General features: G+C 54.4%; 4 protein-coding genes across 4 annotated transcripts in view; 3 read left to right on the top strand and 1 right to left on the bottom strand.

Annotated features, from left to right (window-relative positions):
• WDR62 (WD repeat domain 62) overlaps positions 1–7,940 on the top strand; it is a 43,402-nt gene extending 35,462 nt beyond the window's left edge. Inside the window, 11 exon segments of the mRNA XM_028530209.2 lie at positions 1,078–1,296; positions 2,747–2,871; positions 3,213–3,316; positions 3,686–3,796; positions 4,075–4,209; positions 4,465–4,576; positions 4,689–4,830; positions 4,911–4,971; positions 5,146–5,814; positions 6,375–6,532; positions 6,625–7,940. Coding sequence (XP_028386010.2) covers positions 1,078–1,296; positions 2,747–2,871; positions 3,213–3,316; positions 3,686–3,796; positions 4,075–4,209; positions 4,465–4,576; positions 4,689–4,830; positions 4,911–4,971; positions 5,146–5,814; positions 6,375–6,532; positions 6,625–6,888 — 2,100 coding nt within the window. The 3' untranslated portion in view covers positions 6,889–7,940.
• A 3,036-nt stretch (positions 7,941–10,976) lies between these two features.
• On the top strand, positions 10,977–13,786 carry OVOL3 (ovo like zinc finger 3). Its single transcript, XM_036011956.1, has 3 exons — positions 10,977–12,261; positions 12,939–13,140; positions 13,578–13,786. The coding sequence occupies exons 1-3, from the start codon at positions 11,926–11,928 to the stop codon at positions 13,784–13,786; spliced, it is 747 nt and encodes a 248-aa protein (XP_035867849.1). The 5' UTR covers positions 10,977–11,925.
• Positions 13,787–13,835: 49 nt separating this feature from the next.
• Positions 13,836–15,765, bottom strand: POLR2I (RNA polymerase II subunit I). Its single transcript, XM_028530332.2, has 6 exons — positions 15,019–15,765; positions 14,886–14,940; positions 14,495–14,568; positions 14,339–14,413; positions 14,167–14,218; positions 13,836–13,936 (listed from the first exon to the last, which is right to left on the bottom strand). Exons 1-6 carry the CDS (start codon positions 15,075–15,077, stop codon positions 13,874–13,876), a joined length of 378 nt encoding a protein of 125 aa, XP_028386133.1. The 5' UTR covers positions 15,078–15,765; the 3' UTR covers positions 13,836–13,873.
• TBCB (tubulin folding cofactor B) overlaps positions 15,605–18,432 on the top strand; it is a 43,805-nt gene continuing 40,977 nt past the window's right edge. Inside the window, exons 1-3 of the mRNA XM_036012759.1 lie at positions 15,605–15,812; positions 16,171–16,314; positions 18,337–18,428. Coding sequence (XP_035868652.1) covers positions 15,699–15,812; positions 16,171–16,314; positions 18,337–18,428 — 350 coding nt within the window. The 5' untranslated portion in view covers positions 15,605–15,698. The remainder of the gene's footprint in view (positions 15,813–16,170; positions 16,315–18,336; positions 18,429–18,432) is intronic.

The following is an 18,432-nucleotide window of genomic DNA, read 5'->3' as shown; positions in this document are numbered from 1 at the left end:
TTGGAGGCTGGACAGGGAGGAAGAAAAAAATGGTTGGATTCCAGAGGGATTTTGAAAGTCGAGCCAAATGATTGGATTGTGAGAGGAAGAGAGAGATCCAGATGATGTTAATATTGAACTAATGAACGTTTTCTTGGGAGAGAGGCAGACTAGGAGCTAGTAGGTGAGAAGCTGGTAGCAGAATTCTAAACCCTAGGTTGGAGCATTGTCAGACCTCAGATCAAAGCCTACAGGGAAATACTCCCCTGCCATCCCCTTCCCTGCAGAGCAGGTCAGGGTATGTGGACATGCTCTCTCAGTCCCCCAAGCCTCCCCTTATTAGTGCATATTACAATCGGAATTACATTCAACAAATAATCACTGTATACTTACTCTGTGTGGGCTTTGTTCTAAGTCTTTTCTATTTATGATCTCATTTAATTCTCACTGAGGTAGGGGCTGTTCCTGTCCCCACTTCACAGATAGAGAAACCAAGGCCCAGAGGGGTTAAGTAACTTGTCCAGGGTGACACAGCTAGGAATTACAGGGCGTGGGATCGACTGTAGGCAGGCTGACTCCAGAGCCTGAGTTCTCAAACACGCAGCCTTCACCGTCTCTCAAGCAACTGTCTTGGTAATAGGCAGCAGTGGGCTGGACCAGGATGGGAGGAGAAGCGGCTGTACCCTGCGTGTGTTTGAATGACAGAGCTGACAGAATTTGCTGAAGAAATACAATGTGGAATATGAGAGACAGTGTAAGAGAGGAATGAAAGATGACCTCAAGGTTTGGGACCTGAGCAACTAGACAGAATAGCTGAGATAGGGAAAGCTCTAGGAAAAGCAGGTTTGGGGTGTTGGAAATCACTTTTAAACATATTCACTTTGAAATATCCACTAAACATCCATATGGAGCTGTAGAGCACTTGCACGTGTACTTCTGAAGTTTTAAGAGCAAGGTTCAGGCTGGAGATAGATGTGTGGAGGTTAGTTCTGAGTAGTGTTTAAAGCCAAGAGCCTGGGTGAGGTTCGTGCAGTGTCCCTGGCTCTCATTGGGTTGGCGATCACTTGGCTTGCTGCCTGACCTTCCTGTCACCCTCAGCTGGGAGATGACGATGTGGTGGATGGCTCAGCGTTCCGCACCAAGCACAGCTACCAGCCACATGGTCGCTGGGCGGAGCGAGCTGACCAGGAGCCCCTCAAGACCATCCTGAATGTCCATGACTTGGATTGCTTCTTTACCCCCATGAAGTTTGACAGCCTGGGGGACTCCATTCTGGATACAGTGGAGCCGCAGAGCCTGTCAGGTCTGCTGAGTGAGGTAAGGACTTGCTGCTCTAGTGTGCTCAGGACTTGGGGCCTCAGCACTCTCATTTAGAAAATATGGCTGACTGTCCCACTCCAGGGGGGTGAGAGGATTACCTGAGATGGCAGAGGGCAGGAGGGTGAGCCCCAGGCCTGGCACACAGTGAGACTCCCTAGGGTGGACCAGGAATCTGGGAGGTGTGTCACTTTGGGGGTTAAGAGTTTGGCCCCAAGAGCAGGCCTGTGCCTGAGTGGAGGTGTATTTGAACAAGTGGAGACTGGCCCTACCTCTGCGTGAATCAGAGCAAGGCTTGCTTCTCTGGGCTTCAGTTTTCAAAAATAAAGACATTAAGAAAAAAAACAAAAGAGAGAGAGGACAAAAAGGTTTCCTAAAAAACGGTCATTAAGAAATAGCCCTCAGCCCTGATGGGTGTGGCTCAGTTGGATGGGCGTCACCCCACAAAGCAAAAGGTGGCTAGTTCAATTCCCAGTCAGGGCACTTGCCTGCATTCTGAGTTCAGTCCCCAGCTGGGACACGTACAGAGGCAGCCAATTGATGTTTCTCTCTCACCTCACGTTGATGTTTCTCTCCCTCTCTTTCTCCTTCCCTTCCCCTCTCTCTAAAAATAAATAAATAAAATCTTATTTTTTAAAAAAAGCCCTCAGAGGACTTTTACAGAAATCCACTGCTAAGAACAGGGAGTGGTCCCATTTGAGGTACTAAAGCAATTTTAGCTCTTATCTTAATATTTTCCAAATAAAATTCTTGTTTTGAAAAAAGATTTTATTTATTTATGTTTTAGAGAGGGAGAAAGGGAGGGAGAAAGAAAGGGAGAGAAACATCGATGTGTGGTTGCCTCTCACATACCCCCTACTGGGGACCTGGCCTGCAACCCAGTCATGTGTCCTGACTGGGAATTGAACCAGGGACCCTAAGGTTCGCAGGCCTGCACTCAATCCACTGAGCCACACCAGCCAGGGTAAAATTCTTCTTCTTCTTCTTTTTTTTTTTAATCTTATATGTTTTTTTTTATTGTGGCATAATATACATGCAGTTATGTGCACATTACCTAAGCTTAGGTAAATAGCTTGAAGAATTGTTACCTGTGTATGTACCTATGTATATGTACCACCCAGGTCAAAAGATAGAGCATTTTCTACCTCCAGGAAGACCCCTGTTCCCCTCCCAGTTAGTACTTTAACCCAAGGTAAGCAGTACTCTGACCTCTCTCAGCATGGACTGGTTTGCCTGTTCTTGAATTTCATATGAATAGACTCTTATAATGCAACTGGGCGTGGAGTGAGCTCATGGCGAACGAGGGTCTTGGCCCCAACCCTGGTGCACAGTGAGCATCCCACAGTGGGGGCTGCCATTATCCCTGACATCTTTACTGTAACACTTAGAAGCTTGCAAGTGTCCTGGTTGCCACGGCTGCCTCAGATGGCTGTGCCTCCTTACCCCACAGTCAGGGAGTCCCCAGGAAGATGGCCATAGGAATCCCTCCTTCCTGCCCTTACAGAGGGAGTGTTCTGAAGCCAGAGAGGTCATCATCTCCCTGGAGGCAGAGGTGCCGGTCCCAGGGACGGACAGGTAAGTGTCCTTTGCACCAAGCGGCGTCTTAGTTGGAGAGCGGAAGCCTCCCCTGATAGGCATGCTCTGGAAGAACTGCTCTCCCAGTGGGCCTGTGGGAGTGGGGAGGAAGGGGCAGGGACCTGATGGAACAGGAGCCCAGCCCTGCAGCCTGCTTCCATGTTTTTAGGTGGAGGTACAAGGGACTCCTGGGGGAAGGCAGCCTTTGGAGGAGGCAGGAGAGGCAAGGTAGTGCACCCAAGAGGAGCAGGGTGCAGATGCCTCAGGGTTCTGGGTAGGGGCCAGTTGTTTACTAACTAGTATGTTATCATTCCCTCACCCTGTCCCTATTGGCTTTGCAGCAAGTGCAGCTGGAAAGTGGTGCAGGGGGAACCTGAAGACCAGCAAGGTGACTTCTATCTCAGAGTCTCCTCCATGGGCTCAAAGGATCAGAGCAAACTGGAGGGTGAGTGAGGGCCAGGCAAGGACCCTGCCGTAGCCTATTCCTCTGGCTAGGCTCCTTTCTGGGCACTGGCGATGACCTTGACCCAGCCTTCCTGAAACTCAAGAGTGTCGCAGAGGACAGATATGGTCCTTTGATATTACCACAGGACTCCGGAGCGCAACTGCCCACCAACGGGAAGCCCAGCTCTGCCACTTCCTACAAGCATAACCTTGTTTGCCCATAAAAATAGGGGGCGGGTATTATCATCCCTTTCCTCTAGATGGGGAAACTGAAGCCCTGAGAAATTGAGCCACTTACCTGACTCACCCAACAAAGGGCCTGGCTTTGGGCTTCTGACTGCCCCATACCATCCCCTCTCTGCTCCTTTAGATTCAGGGGATTCCGAGGCCTACTTGGAATGTACCTCCGCCACCATCCATTCCTCCCCTCCACACCTGGACCCAGACCCTCGGTTTGACATGACAATGATCTCCATACCAGGTAAATAGGGGCTAGGCACAAGGAAGGGCAGTGCGTGCGTGGGCCTGGCTTAGCGGATGGTCATGATACGTAAGCACTGGCCCCACATCAGCTGTACTCTTGGTGCCCACTAAGGCTCACCCGGAAGGCAGAGCTGCCAGTCTTTCCTTCTCGGCCTGGTGGCAACAGGGTGTGTGCTGGGCGAGTCCAGCTTTCTCCATGGTGTCTTTGTCAGGGTGTCTGCCATGACTCACGGTGTTGAAGGCTCTCTCCTGCCTGCCCCCTTTGCCTCTCCACAGAATACCCAGGAACCGCAGAAGAGTTGTCCCAGCCTGAGGTACCAGGCATATCCAATGGCTCCCTGCCCCAGACCCCTGAGCAAGAGAAGTTTCTCTGCCACCACTTTGAGACACTTACTGACGCCCACCCCGAGGGTAGGGCCCTGTCCCTCTCGGCCCTGCCTCGGAGGATCATCCAGTGCTAGGCACAGTGTGGGCATCTCTGCTTTAGGGCTTTCCCCAGCGTTAGCGGGAGGGCATATGTCTTATCTTAAGGACTAAGCCACATGGTTTCCTCTCCCTGCCACAGTTGCTCTGTGTTGTCTGTTGATGGGGTTTTTGAGGATCTGCCCGGACCTGGAACTCATTGGCTGGAGGGATTCTGAGGTCTCTCTCGGCATCTTTTCCTAGAGCTCTTTCACGGATCCCTAAGAGATGTGACAGCCTCTGAGGATGAGGACTCTCTAAATCCCCGGCTAAGCATCTCAGCCCAGTTCCACTCACGCCTCCAGAAGACATCCAGGTAGAAGCTGGTGATCTAGTGAACCTTCCAGCTTTCTGTATTCCCCCAGGGTGGGGCTGAGTCCTCTCAGGCACCCCCAGGGCAGGCACAACTGCCAGTTTTCCTCCCACAGGCTCAACCACACCTTCCCTTTCCGGCTGCCCTTGAACCTTCTGAAGTCCCCAGAGGTCAAAGTCATAGACCTCGGGGAGAACCAGTCCAGAGCAGAGCCTCTGAGAGCAGGTACTGGCTATGCCTTCCTGGACAGGACCAATGTGAGTACCTGAGCCACCTCCTCAGGATGTAGGACTGGGAGCCGGGAGGCCTTGTCCTCACCTCATGGCCGCGCTTGCAGGTCCTCTCTGAGGGGAAGCCTAAGGAGCCCCTTGACACCCTGGAGGCCTGGTACCCACGGAGTGAGTATCACCATCCCCAGTAAATAGCCCTGAGCTTCTCAGCAAATGGCCCGGGTGCCCAGCTGGGTGGGCATGGGCATGGTCCACTGAGACCCTGCAGCCACCCTGGGGTGGGGCCCTGTCTATCATTTCTGTGGCTTGGGTGTGAGAGTGAACCAGCTGCTTCCTTTACAGCCTCATGCCTCACAGGACTGGCTTCCTGCGTCCCCTCTTTCTCATTGCTGCCCACAGACAGGAAGCCTCTGACACCCACAGCCCTACCCACTCCAGGCCTCCACAGCTCCTCTACCTGCTCCTACATGGAGGCTGCTGCCAGCTCCTGTGCCAAGAAGTCACACAGCATCTCCCTTGAGGACAGTGAAGACCCTGTCCTGGCTGAATTGACTAGACCCCTCTGCAGGCCCTCGTCCATGGGGGACCTGGCCTCCTTGGACCAGGAGCTTCAGGCCATCATCACCACTACGGCAGCACCCAATTCTGGCAGCATGGGCCAAGAGCCTGCCCTGACATCCCAGGGCAACCATGAGGCCTGGGCCAGCCTCAGACAGACCCTGTCGGGTGTCTGTGACAGGCTCTTACTGCCCCCACCCCCACAGGAGTCACCTACTACTTGTGTTGGGTCCCAGGAACCTGTGGCCATGCAGCCTGATGCCACAGTTACAACAGCTAGCTTCCCAGCTCCCATAGATGTGAGCTCCCTGAGGCTCCACAGCTCCACCTTTCTCCCAAGGCTTCTGGCCCCTGGGCCCCTCAACAGCCCTGCCCACCCTGATGGCCTCTCACTTCCAGAGGCCATGCCAGGGGGCCCTGGGGGCATCACCCCCCTCCTGGAGCTCACCCCTGGTGAGTGTCACCCTTGGGATAAGGCGTTGCCTCCTAAGCTCATCCCATGTAACAGCTAGCTCAGCTCCAAAGGTGGGCGCTTGACCTGACCGCGGGTGCTGTGTGCCATTCAGCTCAGTTACGGAGCTATTTAGTGAGCGCTTTGTATGTGTTGGGCCTTTTGTTCTAGGCCCTGAGGACATGGATGGGCTGTGGTGGTAAACAAGAGTACGGAGAATTGACACCTTAATTGGGGAAGATGCCTAAACTAAATGTGTGAGGAAAGTGTTAAGTGTATCATGAAGTGCTTATGTGCTCAGGAGAGAAATAAGAGAAAGGTTTTAGGGAGTGAGAAGTGGGGGCAGTGGTTACAGTTTTAAACAGGATGGTGAGAAAAGGCTTCGGACAGAAGGTGGTATTTGAGCAGAGACCGGCAGGAGGGGAGGGGAGGGAGCCTTGGGGACTGAGGGAAGTATTCCAGGCAGAGGGACAACAGTTGGGATCAGCCCAGCCACCCTGGTCTCTCTCAGACCAGCTATAGAGTAGAGGTGTCTTTCTCACTCCCTCCTCTCTACTCCTAGATGTGCTCAGTGTGGTCCGGGACAGCCCCGAACACTGCGGGGAGCCTGGGGTGCCAGCTGCAGTCCTTTCCCCAGCTCCCCTTGAGCTGAGCAGTGTGGGGACCATCGTGCACAAACTGAAGGCAGCCTTCCAAGAAGCCCTGGACCTTTACCACCTGGTGAGCCCCAGGGTCAGGGGAAAAGGCTAAAGGGGTGTGCCCTGGGACTACCTGGCCTGAGAGGTCCCTAACAAGGTTAGCGCTCCTTGCAGATGGTCTCCAGTGGCCAGCTGAGTACCGAGCAGCAGCAGGCACGGACTGAGCTGGCCTCCGCCTTCCTTTGGATCCACAGCCAGTTAGAGGCCAACGACTGGCTGGTTGGGAGTGATGCGGCCCCAGCCCAGGCCCTGCCCAGCCCAGGTCCTCTCTCCCCACCTACCTTGTGCCCTCTGGCTAGCCCAGATTTGCGTGCCCTGCTGGAACACTACTCGGAGCTGCTGGTGCAGGCTGTGCGGAGGAAAGCACAGGGGGACTGAGGGCCAGCAGCCCTGCTATTTTCTGACAAAATAGGTATTTTAAGCAAATAAATGGACAACTTGGAGGAATGGTTCCTGGTGCCTATCCTGGCACATCCACAAAGCCCCTCTTCAGGTGGGTGTAGGGTGGGAGGGTAGAGGGCATTGCCTCTGGTGGACCAGCCCAGGAAACTCTCGTAAGCCCTGATGCTAGGCCCTGTTCTCAGAATCTGTCCGTGAGATCATGGGACCAACATCCCCAGGAAGTTTGGGAACTGCAGTCATGATGATCCCAGCACCTGGTTTCCATGTCGCTTATCCCCAGCCCACTGACCTGTTGAGGGATCACGTGTACTCCTTGCCCAGTGGGGCCCAGCTGTACCCCAGGAAAGGGCCAGTCCTTCCCTACCCTTCCTGATGCCCAAGAACCCAGTGGAGCTGCTGAGATCACCATGTACCAGACCCTGGCCACCAGTGCCACACCACTGGCCCCTGGGCAAGGCCCATGCCAGGTCCTCCGAGGTCCAGGCTTTCGTCCCTATCTGCAGCAGGGGAAATTGAGGAGAGATAAACAGGCTTATCCACTGGACGATCTGGGCAGCATGCCCGGGCCACCCAGCAGCTGGAACAGTAATTTCTTCCCCAGCAAGAGGATTGTGTCCAATTTCAAGGTCCGATGAGCTCCCAGCACTGATACCAGCTTCCCCTGGCAGCAGGCATCTAGCCACATGGCATGTCTGCTAAGAGGGCCACTCTCTTGTGACCACAGAAGCCCCCACTGTCCCAAGTGTATAAAAAGGGAGCCAGCAGGGGTGGGGCTCTCTCCTAAAGCACAGTTCTACCATGCGGACTCTTGTGGACTGAACCCCCACTTGCCTGTTCCTCCCTGCTCTGTTTGCTGGTTATGGCCCACCAGAAATGTTCAGAGAGAATCCAGTGTCTTGCCCAGGGTGCCACAGAGCTGAGACTCAAACCTAGGCATGCCTGGTGGAAGAGCCGGGCCTTTGAACATGAGGACATGGCCCACTGCTGCCTCCATAAACATTGACTCACCTCAGAACCAATCATGCAGTTAAAAAAAAAAAAAAAAAAAAAAATCCTGCTGGTGCCCGGGTGCCTGTCACTCCTCTGCACATTAAGGGTACAGTGAGGACCAGGACCAGCAAAGCATCTGCCCTTGTGGCATTCACGTTCTAGAGAGCTAAGCACACAGGAATTACAACAATAACTAACGGAATTCACTGTGCTGGTTGAAGTGTCATGGAAGGCCTTCCTGAGGCGACATTTGAGCTGAGGCTTGATAGAGGACACAGGCCATGTGTACATCTCAGAAAAGTATACAGGCAGACAGAACAGCCAGTGCAAAGGCCCCATGAGGGGACCAAACGTATATGTAAGGAACAGCAACCAAGCCAGGACAGCTGGAATAGAAGAGGGGAGAGACGGTGGGAGAAAGATTGAAATCACACCAGGCAGGGCCTTGCTGCTTCATGACGTTCAAATCCAAGAAACATTTACGATACGATTTCCGCCCCTAAATAAAGTCCCTAATATTGGGGTTTTGAGGAGATGCCCCGTTCTGTTTATTTTTCAAAGCCCCCTCTCTCTGCCTTAGTGAGCCCATGTGGTCCAGGGCTCGTAGTTGGGCTGCACCGCTGCCGGGAGATTCCTTGCCCAGGCCTGTGGCCCACAGGCCACCCCTGAAAGACCAGAGATGCACTCTCCTGGCCTAGCTTGGCCACTGTCATCACCTAAGACCCTTGAGGCAAGGTTTAGGATCCAGGCCCCTGGACATCCAGGAGACCAACTTGAGGCTCTATCCCTCGTGAAATTTACCCCTTCTCCCACCCTGTATTATAGTTAAGCCTTCAACTCCAAGTGGCAAACACCTGGCTTATGGAGACACATGCTGTAGGGGCATTTGTTACTCTTGATTATGCCTCTGCTCTGTCACCCCCCTGAGCCTGAGTTCCACCCTCCAGTTTAGGCCCTCACAATTGCAACATGTCTGCCACACACTCAGCAGTACACGCCTACCCAACCAGTAGGAAAGGCACAGAGCAGGGCAGCCGTCAGGGTAGTGGGGAAGAAATTGCGGATTTCTTCCTGGAGGCCTTCCCCTTCAGAGCAGTCATGGGCAATGGGAATAGAGATTGCTTTGATTTGCTTGGACCAGCCGCCTCTCCTGTGCTGGACAAAACAAGATTGGGTTCTCGGTATAAAAGGAGGTGGGCAGGTAGTTCAAGAGAATCCAGTGTATCTGCCACTCACTGTCCACTTCCTAATGCCAAGCTCTTCAGCCCCAGGGAGACCAGACTTTCTGTTGGACAAACCAGCTGCTTAAGAAACCACTGCTGATGAATATGTGTGCAGGTGGTTTACGGACCAATGGGATCTCAGCGGGAAGAGGACAGCATGTTCACGTGGGACATTTCAGAGGGTTTAGTGAAGGAATAATTTGCAAAGGAGTGGGCAGGGAAGAATGAAACCTCAGTACCTTGGACCTGGTACCAGAAGAGAGCTGTCACACCCTCCCCCCGCCCCCCCCGTACCGCCCCCCCCCCCCCCCCCCCCCGGTAAGCACAAGGGAGTGAAGTGAAACCCAGAAGAGCGAACCCTGGAGAGAGGGCTGCCCTGAGGGGTCCCGTGTCTCTGGCAACCTGACAGGGAGCGAGTTGAGGGGATCCCTTCCCACATCTACATGGCCCCCCATTGTTTGTACCCAACCAGAAGCCAAGGGGCATGGGAGCTCAGATGCTGCTGCCCACCCAGGTCAGCCTCCCACACAGAGCAGGGCAGAAAGGGAGCCTGGGGGCAAATAAAGACACCCAACTCCAGATTTCCTAATATGTTTTCAGCAACCACACAGGAGTCAATTGCCCCATGAGACATATGTTGGGCATGGAGAACTGGGCACCTGAGCAGAAACAGAATGGCTCCCCCTTCGCCAGCTCATTCTTTAGTGTGACCTGGCCCCTGCACTCCACATTGGACAGCTCCTAGACGCTGGCCTGCCAGACCTGTGCCAGGCAAAGCAGTCATGGCTGCATGGACACTTAAAGCCCCATTTTGCAGATGGGTCCATTGAAACACAGATACTCACCTAGCCACATCACCCCACGAGACTTCCTAACAACCCCTCTGTTTATATGTCTGCCACATGCCAGATCCCATGCTCAGCATTCTCCCCACATGATCTGCATGGGTCTTCAACACAAGCTGGAAATAGGGAGACTTGTTAGTTCCATTTTCCAGATGGAGAAACAGGCTCACCGATAAATGACTTGTCCCAGCTCCTGCATAAATAAAGTGGCAAAGCTCTGGGCTAGCAGACTCTCAGGGCTGCCTCCCTCGCTTCCCCAAATAAGCTAGCAGGACTAAATCTAGGGAATGTGAATAAAGGGATAAATATTGCTTCTTTCATCACCAAGCCTTTGTATAGACTGTTCCCTCTGCCTAGAACATTCTCCCCTTTCATCCTAGCCCTCTTCTTTCTCCAGGGCTCATGCCCAGGAAGTTGTCTCTCAACCCTTAGGCTGGATCAAGAACCTCTTCCTCCCTCCCTCAGTCCTCCTGCACTCTCCCCTGATGTGGACCCCAGCTCATGGAGTTCGCCACATTGTGGATGGGAGAGAGACATTCACACGGACTACCGAGTCCTGTGGAGGAAAAGGGTGAGCATGGCGCTTTCTCTCAAGGGGACCCAAAAGCTGCGGCCTCCGCCATGACAGGCCTTTATTTCTTTTTTTCCGGCACATTACATGATGGTCCTCATTTACTATGCACAGGCTCACTTTAGGTGGTTACCTTTTACAGAAAACAAAGGAGCTGATGCCGCACATCGCAGAAGAGGGATATTTGCAAATGAAAAGGGAAAAGCAGTTACACTCGTCCTTGGAAGGTTTAGCATGGATTTTAGGAAGTTACTTTGCAGTAAACGTTTGCTGCCTCAAATTCAGGGTGAGGGAGTTTTAACAAAAGCAAGTCTCAAAGTGGCCTACATACATTGCAGGCCTGATTCCCCACAGGGGAACCTATCCCGTGGGCGTGCGTCCTGTGCATCTCCGAGTGGGAGCTGGGCCCACGCCACGCAGAACACCCTCCTACACTCCCCATCACAGCTTGGATCGCTCTGCCTGTGCTATCCCCATCAGGTCTTGGTCATTCTGGGCAGTCACTGGTGTGTCTCCCCCATGGACTAAGCTGTGCTCGTTTTCAGTGCTGAGCTATACTTGGTCTATAGTTGGAGCTCAGAGGATTGTTGGGTGAAGAAATGAGAGTAACTGTGTGAGGAGTGTTCAAAATCCTTAACCCCTGGTTAAGAGGCCACTGACCAATCTGGAACACAGCCTGGCCAGAATGCTGAGGTAAGGTCTTCAGAGCCTCCAGCTGTTTCGGGCACGTGGGAGTGGGGGAGAGGTGTCCCAGGCAGTCACCAGGAGCTGGACTATTAACAGACTAGTGTCTTAATGCCTGCTACACCTGAACAGTGTGCTTCTGGCTGAACATCAGTTCTGGGAATCCGAGGGTCAGAGAGGCGGTGCTTCCTGCTGGAAGATGCACAGCCTGGATCCTTACTCTGCCCTCAACTATTAGACCCTGCTGTCCCCCCATCCTCTGGAGCAAGCAATCAGTCATCCCCTCCCCTGCTTCCTTGGACAGCTGCTGTGATTTGAATAACCAAGCAGGCTGCTGGATGTCCAGTACTGACTGATTTGCCTGGCAAACACACCTTTAGATCCTTGGCCCTGCCAGTACTATGAGAAGACATTCAAAACCCCTGGGGTCTCTGTTTCCTCTACCCACCCCCAAGAGCTGCCTAGGTTGCCGGGTGCCCTTGCTTGACCTCCTGGCGGGGGGGGGGGGGGGGTCCTAGTGCTTACCTGCCCCCGGGAGTCTGGAGAATACCCTCAGGAATCTTTCATAGAAGGGGGAGAAATGGTGGGCCCCAAGACAGAGGTAATTGGAGCCAACTGAGTCTGCCCCCTGGGCCTGTCATGAAATTTGCATTGAGAGAATGAGGCTCCTTTATGGCTGCCCCCTCCTTTTCCCCTTGGGATGGTCATCCCGGGGCTGAGGTCTCACAGGAGGTGGAGGAGGCAGCCCCGTGGGCGTGTGCATGTAACCATCTTATCATTCCTGGAGGTGATGCCTCGTGCCTTCCTGGTAAGGAGTAGGCGCCTGCAACCACCCAACTGGAGCCACCTGCCTGACCAGCTCCGGGGAGACGCCTACGTCCCAGGTGGGGCCCTCACTAGGCCTGGAGGTGAGGGGCAGGGGAAACACAAAGCATCACTGATAAGGCTTCTCTTCTCAGCCTGCAGAAGCCTGGAGGGGCCACCGGCACACCAATCTTCCAGCCTTGGGGACTCTTGGGCAGCGGTGAGTCTGCAGGTGGCCCCCAAGACCCTGCTCAATTTCACCCCTGCCCACTCTCAGCCTCAACAGACCCTGACCCTGCCTTACTTCCCACGCCCATTGCATGCCCTTCCAGCCTCAGGACCTTCCCACCCTTTGTTCTCTCCATTGAGAATGCCCTTCAGTGAGCTGTTAGACCTCACCCCAGTTTCCCCAGGGTGGGCAGCCACAGTTCCTACCCTTAGGGATCTCTCCAACCTGTGGGGCAGAGGATCAGACAAGGCGACAGGAGCAGGATGGGGATGAGGATGAGATTGGGGGCCTTTTAGAAGAGCTTTTCTGTGCATGCACTGGAAGGACAGCACTAGCCAAATGTAAATATGCTCGACTAGTTCAGTATTTCTTGAGAGCCAGGAACTGTTTGAAGCAATGGGTATTAAGCAGGAGTGACAAAAATTCCTTCCTCCCCGGAGTTTATAATCTGGAGGGGGCTGCGGGTATAGACAATAAAATTAAGGAAGTACATATTATGTTGGTAAATAGTGTGTGCTATGGAAAAAATAAAGCAAGGTCAGGGAAGATGGTGGAGAAAGGATGGCATTTGCCCACAAATAGTCTCTGGCCTTCCCAGACCCCCATGGTTCCTAGTTCTAGGTACTCAGTTTGCTCCAGTGTGTGTGTGTGTGTGTGTGACTCCCATGTCCCTCCCACAGCCCATGCAGGGCACTTTGGTCACCACTCCCAAGGACCCTGGGATGCTTCGCTGCCCGTTCTGCCCCAAGGCCTTTCCGTTGCAGCGCATGCTGACAAGGCACCTCAAGTGCCACAGCCCCGCGCGCCGCCATGTGTGCAGCTGTTGTGGCAAGGGCTTTCACGATGCCTTTGACCTCAAGCGCCACATGAGGACTCACACGGGTGAGCAGTGGCAAGAGCATGGAGGGGCTGCTGGGCCCTGGGTGGGGGTGGGACAAAATGGAGGGAGGTGTCCTGGATGTGGAGTTTTCGTTTATGTTTTGTGGGGCAGAGATCCAGCCATCAGGTAAGGTAGTGCCAAGTAGGGGCCTGCTGAGGGGTGTGAAGACAGGCACTGGTTACAGGACTCAGGTCCCAGGCTGAAGGGTGGGAGGGAAGGCCACCCCACTGCCCTCCTGGACCCTGGGGAAGGAACCACCTGGTGAGGATGACAACGCAGATGCCTGGTCCATGTTTACACTGAGGTTGGAGATAGTGGGATGTAGGTGAAGTCAGCAGAACCTGGAGCAGGAATGGAGGAATGCTCACAGAGGGCAAGGTGGGTTGGCTTTGGTCTGAGGTCATTGTCCTGTCCTCTCCCGCTCTGCCTATCTGTGCAGGGATCCGCCCATTCCGCTGTGGAGCTTGCTGGAAAGCATTTACACAGCGCTGCTCGCTTGAAACTCATCTCGCCAAGGTGCATGGGCAGCCGGCCAGCTACGCCTACCGTGAGCGCCGTGAGAAGCTGCACGTGTGCGAGGACTGTGGCTTCACCAGCCCAAGGCCCGACGCTTATGAGCAGCACTGCGCCCTACACCGTGCTGCTTGAGGCCGCACCCTGTGTCCAACCCATGAGAGGCAAATAAACACAGGACACGAACGCAGAACGGAGCATTTTTTACTGAGGGAAGGTGGTTCACTCCGTCCAGCGGTGGCCACAGTGTGGGGCCGTGCACACGTAGTACAAGCGCATAGCGTCCTGGCAAAAAGGATGCCCAGTTAGGAAGTGTGCGGACCCTCGGGAGGGCACAATATGGAACTTGCATCCAGCTAGCCTCACCCCTCAAAAACAGACAAGGAGGCCTTCCTCATTGGTAAGGGTCCAGCTCAGGACGCCAGGAAGGGCAGGCTCCCCCCAGTATTGGTATTCCCCCCTCCCAGGAAGGACCAAGCCCAGGATACTTAGAAAGCCTTCTTCTTGCCACTCACCTCGGCACGGGCACTATGTGACTGGAAGAACACCGCCTCCTTGTGACCGCACCTGTGCGGACAGACAGCCACTCATAGATAGCTACTACCGTACCCTTCCCTCCTTCCTCCTCCACTCTCCGCCTGGTGAGGACCAGCCTCTCTCAGTCCCGAATACCAGCTGCATACTCACTTTTGGCATGGGTGGTCCTCGGTCCGCGGCAACGTAGGGTCCTGGGACACGTCAGCGATGATCTGGGTCAGTTCACTAAGGGAGAAGGTGAATAATGATGCTCTGATAGGGGCTCCCAAGTCAACCCCGTCCCTAAACTCCAGCCCTGCCACTCACTCCACTTCGTGCGTGATTTTGTTCACGTAGATGCAGCTGTTGTCAGCTTCCTGCTGGTAGTCACAATTCCGGCACTGCGGGAGGGCGAGTGTGGCAGGAAGGGGGTCACGGAGAGCTCCCCATGGGACTGGGAGAGAGGGCAAGGTTTTCCCTGGAGAAGTTGATTAGGGAGGGGATGGAGTCTCGAGGTTGGGATAATGGGGCGTATCGAGCATCAATACCCCTCGAGGGTGGGAAAGACTGGGAAGAAGAGTTCCTTTCGGGACAGAGGAGACTAGGGTCAGTCCGGGCCGAACAGGGAGCGAGGGGGTCACGTGAGTACGGCGGGGGCCAGGAAGAGAACGGGCTCACCCCTGGGGGAAGACCGGGGAACCCGCGGTCGCGCGCTCACCGCGTAGAGCAGAATGCGGTTCTCTTTGTCCTCCTTGGGGTAAAGCATGTTGTTACTGTGGGGAGGGGGAAGTCAGAGGTCAGTCCCGGGACCATTACTTGATCTCCTTCCACACCTGCTGCCCCTGCCTCACCATTCCTGGCAGAATCGAATACCCACGAAGCCCGGCTCATAGGTCCCGTCGGGTTCCATGGCGCGGCGCAGCGCTGCCCACCAAGCCTTCCGCGCTCGCTCTGCCTCACGACGGGTCGCGGGAAGGGTCAGGCCAGGTTGCTTCGCCTTTTGAAGAGGGGCGGAGCTGCGCACATGTACTGGCTGCCAGCAGCTTTGTGTTTGGCCTCTGCGCTGAGATTTGGTTAATTACTTGCTCCAATCTTTTGTTATCTTAAAGTAACTGCTTCCAACCTCTGGGCCTCGCTTCCCCAGTTTATAAAATAGTGTCGTACGGGAGCCGGAAATATGACGCCTCACGTAACTCGCAAAGCACTAAGCACAGGCGCGAGTTTACCCTCCACGGTGGCGTGGGTATCCCCCGCCAGTCCTTCCTCTCGTCTTCAGTCTGCGCCCGCCGGATCCGTTTTGGAAGAACTGGACCACGGCAGGCCTCTCGGGATTGGCTGGACAAACCTAACAATATCGGAGAGCTTCCGGCGGTGAGGACCCCGCGACTATAGGCGGACCCTCCCTGCGAGAGAGCGCGGATTGGCCAAGTCGGTAGCAGGGGGAGGGGCTGGTAACCCAGAGGCGGTGGCGGCCGTGCCGCGGTCGGTGAGGCGTCTGACCCGGCTGCGGGCCCCGGCAGGGCGCGGCGAGATGGAGGTGACCGGGTTGTCTGCGCCCACAGTGACCGTTTTCATCAGCAGCTCTCTGAACAGCTTTCGCTCTGAGAAGCGGTACAGTCGCAGCCTCACAATAGCTGAATTCAAGGTGTGGCCGTGCGGCACGGTCGGGTCGGGGGCGGGGGATGGGGCTGGTCACAGGAGAAATGGAGGGGCTGCCGGGTCGCTGGGAGGGGCCAAAAATGAACCGAGGTTGCAGAGATTGGGCACCAGGCCTCAGCAGGGCGGGGCCAGAAGGAACCGAAGGTTTTGGAGGAGGGCACAGGACCTGGGAAAATGAGAGGTTTCAGAGGGCGGGGGCAAGAGCAGAGTGGGCAAGGCCAGGGATAACCAGTCGGGTCCTGAAATGATGGGTCTCTTGGAGGAGCAAAGATGAGGTACCAGTGGCGGACAGTCAGGGCAGAGGGCGGGGCCACTGACCTCTCCCCATACCCTACTCCTCGCAGTGTAAGCTAGAGCTGGTGGTGGGCAGCCCTGCGTCTTGCATGGAACTGGAGCTGTATGGAGCTGACGAGAAGTTCTGCTGCAAACTGGATCAGGAGGATGCGCTGCTGGGCTCGTACCCCGTAGATAACGGCTGCCGCATCCATGTGAGACCTCCCTCCCTGGGATCCCCCCCTTCCCTTCATGCTTGCCATACTTTGCCCTGTGTAATAACCCAGATAGACACCCATGCAGCCCGTAGTCCATTATGGAAAGAGAGACACCCATCACCAGACAGTGACAGCCAGAGTGGTTTGGGCTGGAGCAAGCCCAGGAGACTCAGGACACCCAGGAGAGTTGTCTGACTCCATGAGGAAAGGACGACTTAGTAGAAGAGGTGGGAAGGTCATGCCAACTGGAGGGAGCAGAGTGTACAGAGGCCTAGAGTGTGAGGTGCATCAGGGTGAACGATGAGATGTTTTGGGTGGAGCTGGAACACAGCTGCCTAGGGAAGCTGGTGGGCCAAGCATGGGCCGTGACATCCTCAAACAGGAGGTTTTCACACATTGATTCAGGTATGGACAGACCTCTGACTGCTTGAGGCCACTCTAGGAAGGTTTCTCAAGTGGTGGAGTCTCTGGGGAATTTTTTCCCCCCAAAACTTTCTCTGTTTTACGCTGGCTGGCGTGGCACAGTTGGTTGGGCGTCCTCCTGTGAAGCAAAAGGTTGCCGGTTCGATTCCTGGTCAGCCATGTACCTGGGTTATGGGCCTGGTCCCTTGTTGGGACACGTGCGTGAGGCAACCTGTCTGATGTTTCTCTCCCTCTCTCCCTACCTTCCCTTCTCTCTAGACAAATACATAAAATCTTTTTTAAAAAGTTTTTCTGTTTATAAATATTACCTGTATTTGTTGCTTAAAACAACAGCAACCTCAAATTTAGAAAAATCCCTAATATAGAAAGTAGCAATACTTAGTGATCCTTGACCAGAAATAAGAGCCATTTCTCTTTTGGTGTGTTGGCCCAGTGGTTCAGGCTGAACACCGCAGAGTGTTTTCTGATCCCTGTATTCCGCTCCAACCCACATCTATCTAGTCTGTCTGCAAATCCTGTGGAGTCCACCTACAAAATGTACCCAGAATCTAAACTCTTCTTCCCTTTCAGTGCCCCACCCTGGCCTAGCCCCCATCCTCTCCCTCCTGGACATCACAGCAGCCTCTGTCTCCTATGCCTGTTCCCTCCGCCACAGCCTGTTCTCCACATGTAGCCGGAGACAGCCTGTGAACCCGAGTCAGGTCAGAGCCCTCCTGGCTCAGAGCCTCCCTTGCTGCACCTCATTCCAGATAAAAGCCCAGTCTACAGTGATCTGTGGTGTCTCCCACTCTCCACGCTGGCTTACTCCTGGCTTACTCCACACCAGCCATGCTGGCCTCCCTGCAGTTTCTCAAAGGGCTAAGGACAATTCTATGTCCAGGACTTTGTGCCAATTGTTCCTTCTCATCCTTCAGTCCTTGGCCTAGACATCCCCTCCTTTTGGAAGCCTTCCCTGACTACCTTCCCAGTCTCCTTAAGCCTCTTTGTGGTATTTCTAGATCGAACCTTGTTATCTTCTGATGCTTAATACATGTACCTGTGTATTTGTTTATGATCAGTCTCCCAGCAGAATGAATACTTCTTTTTTTTTTTTTTAAGATTTTATGTATTTATTTTTAGAGAGAGGAAGGGAGGGAGAAAGAGAGGAAAGGAAACATCGACATGGGAGAGGAGAGAAACATCTGTCAGCTGCCCCTCGTGTGCTCACAAACGGGGACCCGGCCCACAGCCTAGGCACGTGCCCTGACCTGACCGGGAGTCAAACCTGGTAGCTGGTTGCTGGGGGCCATCAGTGATGTTGATGCCATCATGTGGGGACCATATGGGGCAGAGCTAGCCTTGAGGGTTTGGACAGGGGTGAGGAGAGGGAGAAGACTAGTGTAGATACCTGCTTTCATTCCTTCTGCTGGGCTCGAGATGAGAGAAGGCTGGGGTAAAGTGAAGGTAGCATATGGTTTTCCCTAGACAGGAGAGACTTAAGTCTATGAAACGCTCCAGTGTGCTGCTGCATCTTCCTCCCCCCACCCCCCACCCCCGCCCCAGCATCCCAAGCCTCCCTGACCAGACCCTCCCCACTGACCCCCCTTGTCACTACAGGTCATTGACCACAGCGGTGCTCGCCTTGGGGAGTATGAGGATGTGTCCAAGGTGGAGAAATACAGGATCTCACAAGAAGCCTACGACCAGAGGCAA

This window comes from Phyllostomus discolor, chromosome 12 (genome assembly GCF_004126475.2).
Source record: "Phyllostomus discolor isolate MPI-MPIP mPhyDis1 chromosome 12, mPhyDis1.pri.v3, whole genome shotgun sequence".
Lineage (NCBI taxonomy): Eukaryota > Metazoa > Chordata > Mammalia > Chiroptera > Phyllostomidae > Phyllostomus > Phyllostomus discolor.
Note: the sequence above shows the minus strand (reverse complement) of the source record. Positions and strands in the feature narration are given on the sequence as shown.